The following is an 8312-nucleotide window of genomic DNA, read 5'->3' as shown; positions in this document are numbered from 1 at the left end:
AGGATTGGAAAAAAAAAAAAAATCAAAAGCCAACCCCAATCTGGAACCTTTCCAGCTTCTTCACCAAAAAAAAAAAAAAAAAAAAAAAAAAAAAAAAAAAAGAAACACACACACACCCCAGGATCTTAAAATAGAGAGCAGGGAGGGGAGAGGTTGGTCGGGATCCTCCCCGCCCGGCGCAGGGTAAGGCTGGTGCTCGGCGGGGAGCAGCGGGTACCCTGATTGACAGCCCGGGCGTCCTAAAAAAAGGCGGCGGAGGGAGAGATGCTTATCGCTGGGTTTATATAGCGGGGGAGCCCGGCGGTGCCGGCAGCAGCAACCGGAGCAGCAGCAGCAGCATCGGGAGGCGGCCGTGGGTGCCCATGCCCGCCCGGCCGCGGGTCCCGCAGCCCCGCAGAGCCCCGGGGCCGGCCCCGCCATGCATAGCCAGCCCCAGCCCCGGCCCCAGCCCCGGCTCCGGGCGGCCAGGAGGCGCTACAAGACCTTTATGATCGATGAGATTCTCTCCAAGGAAACCTGCGATTACTTCGAGAAACTTTCTCTTTACTCCGTCTGTCCGTCTCTGCTGGTTCGGCCCAAACCGCTGCACTCCTGCGCCGGTAAGCCCGAAAGCGGGGGGAGCTCCCGGGGGAAGGGGGAACCGAGCAGCACCCAGCCCGGGGCTCGGAGGATGCTTCGGGGTGCAGGGGCACCGTTTGCAAGCCAAGCCTCTTTTCCCGCGGTGTGGCGAGCAAACTCCTGCCTGTCCTGCTCTTCTGAAGCAAAGGAGAGACCTCCAAACCCAGCCCTCCAACCTCAGTTTTCATGTTCCACCTGCAGTGTAAGTAAACTGCATGTCCCGCTCCTTTGAAGCAAAGGAGACACCCCCAAACCCAGCCCCTGAGCTCCAGTTTTCAATCCTCACCCCCAACATAAGCAAACTGCTTGTTCTGCTCCTCTGAAGCATAGGAGACACCCCCAAGCCCAGCCCCCCAACCCCAGTTTTCATGTTCCATCTACAGTGTAAGTAAACTGCATGTTCTGCTCCTCTGAAGCGAGGGAGACATCCCCAAACCCAGCCCCTGAACTCCAGTTTTCAATCCCCATCCTCAAATCAAGCAAACTGCATTTCCCACTCCTCTGAAGCAAAGGAGAAACCCCCAAACCCAGCCCCCCAACCCCAGTTTTCATGCCCCAGCCAAGGGTTTGTCTTTCCCCATGTTTCCCAGGGAAGAGAGGAGATATAATTTAATAAATCTCCAAGGCCATGTTGCTAATCTCAGCAGGCAGTGGTGGGGTTCAGCTTTTATCTTGCTGGGGGTGTTTGCAAATAAATAAGTAATGGAAGTGATAATGAGTTAGCAGGAGCACAGGTCCTCTGGCAAGCAGCCTTGGTCTTGTTGAAAATATTGGTGGGGTTTTTGTTGCCATCTGTGGGAGTGCAAAGAAATGAACAGAAAATGTGAAAAAGGAGAAAAAATTGCTGTTGAGACAGAGTATTTCCTACCCAAAATTCTCTCTTCCTTTGAAAGAAGTTAGGCTATTTCTAACAGAGAAGATGTGAAAATACTTGTAATGATTTTGCAGATACAGACAGCACAAATAAATACATAAAAATGGATCTCTTTTCTGGGCAAATACCACTGATTTTAATGCAACAGAATGAACAATTTGGGCTTCATGGTAAGCATTATTAAATTTCATAATTGGTATAATGTGAGCTTCGAAAAATCCACGTTAAAAGCTAAAATATCATTCTGAAAATGCATTCCAGAGTTTAAAAAGAAGAAAAAAAAAATCCTTCTTTTTTTCTGGATAAGCAGGCAGTTTTCCAGATTTATATTCTTCCCATAAGGCCACACTTCTAATGGTGACACCTAATGCTGTAAGAGGATCGGGTGATGAAACTGAAACTTAAAAAATACATGCTTTAAGAAATCTTAACTATTGATAAATATTTGTAAAGGACTAATTTCTGGTAAAATGATACACATTTCAAGGTCATAAAATGCTGTTTTGCCTTTCTCTTCCCCGTGAGTGTTCCTTTTCAATTTGCATTAAGTTGTTATTAAAAATTCAAGGCCTGCACTTTGGCTTAAGTTTGGTGTTTTGGTTTGGTTTCAGTGCTTAGCTGAATATAAATGAGAAGGAACTTTTTAGGTGTTGCTGGGGCTCTGCTAAGGTGAACCTTGCTGTTAGGTTACCTAAGAGCTTGACGAGTAAACCCGTGGTCCAAACACGAGGCTTCCTCTGACCTTATTATTTAGTTTGAATATAATTCAAGATCCAGAAGGCATCAGGAGGCTGAAGGAGAATTAGTCCCTGTGGTGACCAGCTTTTTGGAAGTGGTTACATGAGCAGTGTGAGCCTCATTTATTATATTATTATATTATTCCACATTTATCCCTTCTGATGGGTTTGTGCGGGACATTCGTTCCCTTCTCTAGCTAGTCACTGACACGTTTTTATACAAGGAGATCTGGTTGTTAATCAAGATATTGCTGATAAGAGAATTTTTCGCAGCTGATCCCTTGCTACTGCCCAGGCAGTGAAATTGTGCACGGGGTCAAAACAGGCACCAAAGTCCCAAAAGGTTTCGGTGCGCGCCGTTCCTCCAAGAGGGCCCGATTCTGCTCCTAGCAGAGCTCATGCTGTGACTTCCCCAGACCTCAGTCTGCCAGGAGATTTCCATCTCCTGTCTAGAAAGAGGAAGCATCAGAAAAGGAAGCTTTCTTTAGCATCCAGAAGGAGTAATTACCCATGTCCAGAAGCCTGTATGATCAACTCGGCATCAAAAGCCCATGATCTGAGTATCACGTTTAGGCTGAGGGATCCTTCATGGGTTTGGATGGATGGGGCGTTTCCCAGCAGCTGCTTTGAGTCTCAGCACCCCCATAGGGAGAAAAAAAACCAACAGAGGTTTCTTTTTTTAACATGTAATTCTGTGTCGAGAATAGCAAACTTTGTGTAAGACCAATATATATTCATTAAATAATCATTAATAATCCTCCAATGATTCAGCGGTGGACTCTGAATGATGCTAGCATGACTCTTGTGGTTACTGTTCAATTAAAGTCTTATTTCTCTTTGTGTCTGGGATCCTTAATGAATTTACCCTCAAGATTGTGTTTCTAGCCCAAGCTCTGGCCTGTCCCTGTGTCAGGGTGGATTGTGAGTAGCTGTTTCTAATGGAATAAGGTTTATGGAGTTGCAGTGCTTCAGCAGTGACGTATGGAGAGAGATTGGCTTGTGGGATTAAAACTATAAAAGAAAGAGCTACAAAACTCCAGGCTTCCAAATTGTAAGCTTTCTGAGGTTTGTAGCTACAATTAAAGTCCTATATATATTAGATATAGGACTTTTTGAAGTCCTATATATATTAGATAGATGAAAATTTTATTTATTATAAAAGCGAAAATACTGGTACTGTTGAAGAAATGGACAATATATAAAAAAAAAGCATTTATAAAATACTCAACACAAAAAGTATGTTAAAAAAAAACCCAAAACAACAACACAAAAACACACCCTTTAGAGACTAAAGACTGCAGAAACACAGCACTATGGCAGTCAGCTTACTGCTTGAGTTAATCGGGGAGGGAGCCAGCACTTGGTCTCTTTTCCATCTGAAAGAAATTAATCTTAATCCAAATCAGAGAAGTTTACCTCGCCAGTGGAGTTGTAGCTGGGAGCTGGGAGTGTTTGGAGCAGCACTGAGTGATTAGTTGCTCCAGCTGAACTTCTCTCCAGCAGCACAGGTTTTTTTTTCCAAGTCGGGAGTCAAATTCTGTGAGCGTTTTCACGGGCTAAAGACTCAGCAGTGCTTTCATCTTGGGTGAAGTTAGGGGGAGCCTGGAATGCCTTTATAATTTATTTGGAGCTGAAAGATAGAAGATGTTGAGGTTGTGTTTAACAACATCCTTCCTTAAGCAAAGAGAAAAAAACATCAGGAACCAAATGGGAACTATTTTCCGTTTTGGCTGTGATCAAATATTAAATATTGAAGGATGTGCAGCCAAATTAGGGCAAACCAAAATTGTTAAGTAGAGAGGAAGGGGTGTTGGGAGGAGTGTTCAGGACCTTTCCTGTGCGTTGTGAGTGACAATTTAGTTGGAAGGAGCACTCAGGAGGTCCAGGGCAGAGCTCACCGAGCTCACCGAGAGATTCCCTTTGCAAAGAGCTTGGAATGAGCCCCAGCCAGGATTTTTCATTGGAAAGAAAAGTGCAATTCCATGGGAAAAGGATCCATCATTTGCTTCAAATTTGGTGTATGAACATGTAGTGGGGCACTTGTTGAGCCAAATAAACCAGGCTGTACTCATACTGAATCCACAGCAAAATGAGAGGCAAGTTCAGAGCCACTGTGATTACAATAAAAAAAATCAAACAGAAATATTTTCAGATGGTGGTTAATACCTCTTTGATTTATGATTTTTGGATTGCAGACTTAGTGAAAGCATTTTTTATTTTGTTTCATGATATTTTTATTTTTATTGGCTTTTCGTACTATGTCATAGCTAATTAATTTGTGGCAGTAATGATTACAGTGTTAATGGATACTGTGCTTGGTTTATTACAGTGATTTCTGAAGGTTGCTTTTTGACTGAGCAGAGTCTCAGGGGAATTACTTTTCAAATAATCTTGATACAATTTTTCAGTTTTAGATTTTTAAAATATTTGTAGGGCTTCATACTGATTCTGCCTTGTTCCCTGGATATTTTTTTTTAAATCTTGGTTCAGCAGTACATTCAAAATCCAAATTATTTATTTATAGCACCGGGCATGATAAAGAATTGAAGGACATGGTCAATGTGGGATGTTATGGGATCAAGCTGGAAATGTTTCATATTTATTAAGGTACCTAACAAAAAGAAAGAGATGAAAAATAAACAGCTGGGTGTTCACGGCTGGGGTTGGAAGTTGTGTCCTGTCGCTGATGATGGTGAAATTGGTGGTATTGTGAACTGATGGAAAATATCTGTCTTGCTTGTCCTATCTATGTCTATTTCAGTAAAATTAAGATGTCAGAATTAAAAAGAATTGTGTTGCCTCTTTCCTTAGAGCTTTTTAAATGAGTCTTCAGTTTATTTTAGGTATGTTTGTAGTGCAAATTATTTCTTGTTTGTGCTGTGTATTTGTTTCTACTCGGGCTCTTTCTGGACCTTATCAGAAAACCTCAAATTTGAAGTTATCTTTGTGATTTATAATTTAAATTTCAGTGTTACTGATTTCTGTTCTACACTAGGTTTTATTTCGGGATGTCTCTCAGGTGGGACTGCGTTCTCTGTTTCTTGCAGCAGCTGCACTAGAGCAAAACCTTGCATCAACACAGTTTTATAGGCAGAAAGCTGCCATGTATCCGTGTGTTTTCACTTCTTTGCTAAGAGAATTCACTCCTTTGATATCAAATCTTTACACTTGTGGGAGAGGAGTTGTGAAAAAGGGGATTTTACCTCTCCGTGTGTGTCTAAAAGTGCCACAACTTCTGCAAATGGACATAACCCGAATTTGCTCAGCTTGATTACATCTTTTTGAAAGTTTACTACTCTGATTGCTAGTCTGAGGAACAAGTTGCTTTTTAAGAACACTGAGAATTATGACTTGCTTCCTTGAAATTATTATTTAGTATTTTTGGTGGGGTGTGTTTTTTTCAAGGACAAGACTTTGTTCCGTCTTTGTGCAACTGGGGTTTTAATGTAGGCAAGTATCTAATATAGATTTGTTCAAAATTTGAATTCTTCTATTCCAGTTCTTGTCTCTGTCTGTGTTCTGTTATATTCGGATGAAACTGGGAGCTGCTCATCCCAAAGATTTTTTTTGAGTTGTTATTTATTTGTTATTTGATCGGGATTCAACTAACCACTGGGACAGGCAGGGGAACCATTGCTTGTGTGATAAAGTGTGAGCACTGATATTCCTGGTCCTCAGTCTGCCTTGCCAGCCTTTTTAGGAGACCATGGTGAGAGAGAAGATTTATTGCCTCTTCAACCAGCTCAATTTTTATGTGTGACCTTACAACAAGATTCCTTCTGATTCTCTTCAAAAAAGGCCTTGCTGTGGGCAAGGTTTGAATTTGCTCTGGGACATTACTTAAAATTGGGGTGGAAAGCCATTTCTTGGGCTCAAATAGTTGCTGAACCTTTTTCCTTTCAATTGAAGGGATCCTGTTACGGAGTTCCTGGGGGAAAGAAGGGCACTGTGGGAAAGGAAAAGGGAATCCATGTCATGTATGTCCCAGCGTGGGGAAAAATGAGATGCCATCCATTCAGAGCCTTTTATCAGAAACATAACAGCTGGTTTAATCCCCTTCAATAAAGCAAGTGTAAAGTTGTGGGTGGAACTTTTGCCAAGCTTAACTCGACCCTGAGTGTGCCCAGCACTGTGTCTTTAGCAGGGCTTGGACTGCTGGTGTTATTTCAAGGTGCTGGAAAGAGTTTGGGGCTCGTGGTGTGTGAAATGGATGCTCAAGAGACCTAAATGTCTTCAGTGACTCAGGAGGTCCCTTAAAGATGTGTTTGTTGAGAATAACATTATTTATAAGGCAGATAAGTGCCTGCTTAAATTGCAAAGCTGGGTCTCTCTGTCATAACCTATGTTGCTGCAGTGCTGCTGGGGATTTTTCCTGATGATTTGTGCAAGAAAAAAGTGTTTCTGAAAGCTGCTTGCTTTTACTGGGTTTAGCTTACACAGATTAGGGTAATTCTATAGTTTAATAGCAAAAAATAAAGGCAAAATGACAAAGGAATTCTTAACCTTGAAAAATACAGCGTATTGCTTCTGTCTTTGTGTCTTTGATCCAGTGTTAGGGAAGCGATCAAGTGTTCCTCATAAATGGAAAATATTTCAGAGACAAATTACTGAAGTGCAGTCACATTTATGCTGACATCTCCGAGTGTTCCTCTGGAAACCTAGAAAAGCCAGAATTTGCTGTCAGGACTCTCCCTGCTCCCATGGTGATTTATTCAGCTTCAACCTCAGGAACACTCTCAAGTGTTTTCTTAAAACTCTCAGCCAAACAACTCCCTGGCCACGTTAGCCCTACAAGAAGCCTTTCTGTAGCAATCACACCCAAGTCCAGCTTAGCAGCCAAGGGAAGCTGAACAAACACTATGGACTTGGAAAGCTGATTCACCTGTAACACCTGAACATGGGGCACAGAACTGAATTTTAAAGAGCGTGGTGGTTTTCAGGGTGCCTGACTTGATCTTCACATTTTTTTAACGCCCTTCACAGAAAAACAGAGTGGAGAAATGCCAGAAAGTGTCCTACAAATGGTAGCGATGGACTGGTGAATAATAATACTACTAATAATAAAAATTCACAAATAACTACATATGGGAGAAGAATCTGTTGATTTTCTTCGTCTGATGACACCCAATATTAGATGTGATATTTCAGAAGCCAAAACTGATCAGAATTGGAGTTTGAAAAGTGCTTGTGCTCAGACTGAGCAGGGAAATCTGTCTCCAAAGAGCTTGGGTAGTTAAGACATTGGAATCAAGACTGAATTTTGCTGTCTGTGTATTAGTGGAGTTCACGGGGAATAAACAGAATTAATGAAAGGTAAAAAGGACATGGAACAAACCAGCAAATCCCACCCTAGTGACTGCAATAAAACCTGCTGTGGAAAGTAATCAGCCCTGTGGTTGTGGTTAGGCATGAATAAGCATTGTGGAGGCATGCTATAATAGCAGGTATTAATGGATGTGGGATTCCACGGGGAAAATTGACACCTACACCTTATTTTCTAAAGCCTCCCGGCTTGTACCAAGGCACAGTTAAAATCTATCTACATGCTGGGTTAGGCTTCAGTGCTGGCAACTTGTAAAGAGCTGAATTTGGACACTGCTCATGGAGAGGGCACGGTGCAGACCTAATGCTGCAGCTCTGGGGTTGCTGCTGTTATTGTTTTTCTGGTTTTTATTCAGCCTGCTGCTGGAAAAGGCAGGAAAAGGCAGACTTGTCAGGTAGAATAAATGCCCCCCCAGCACTGCTGCCACTGAGGTGTGAGCAAGAGCAGAAATCTTCACTGGGGAAGTTGGGGAAAGAGAATGGAGACTGTTTTGAGGCAAGGAGTTGTGTGAAGCTCCCAGTCAAGTCACCCAACTCCAGGGAAAGGAGCAGAGCAGTAGCCAGGGAGACTTCTTGTTTTTTTCTTGTTTACTTGTGTTGAGCATTACATTGATTTTCCAGCTAAGAGTGTGGGGAAGGACAGCTCACTATATAATAATCTTGGCTCTGTGTTGATCAGAGTACCAACCCACCTTCAGAGAGGATTTCATGCTGCTGAGGAGTGTTGTAAGCAGCTTCGGATGGCTGAAAGAAATCTCTGC

General features: G+C 42.6%; 1 protein-coding gene across 1 annotated transcript in view; it reads left to right on the top strand.

Annotated features, from left to right (window-relative positions):
- The first annotated feature begins 212 nt into the window (after window positions 1-212).
- BARX2 (BARX homeobox 2) overlaps window positions 213-8312 on the top strand; it is a 32635-nt gene continuing 24535 nt past the window's right edge. The window contains exon 1 of the mRNA XM_030464816.1: window positions 213-599. Within this exon, the coding sequence (XP_030320676.1) occupies window positions 419-599 (181 nt within the window). The 5' untranslated portion in view covers window positions 213-418. The remainder of the gene's footprint in view (window positions 600-8312) is intronic.

Source organism: Calypte anna, chromosome 24, assembly GCF_003957555.1.
Source record: "Calypte anna isolate BGI_N300 chromosome 24, bCalAnn1_v1.p, whole genome shotgun sequence".
Taxonomy (NCBI): Eukaryota; Metazoa; Chordata; class Aves; order Apodiformes; family Trochilidae; genus Calypte; species Calypte anna.
Note: the sequence above shows the minus strand (reverse complement) of the source record. Positions and strands in the feature narration are given on the sequence as shown.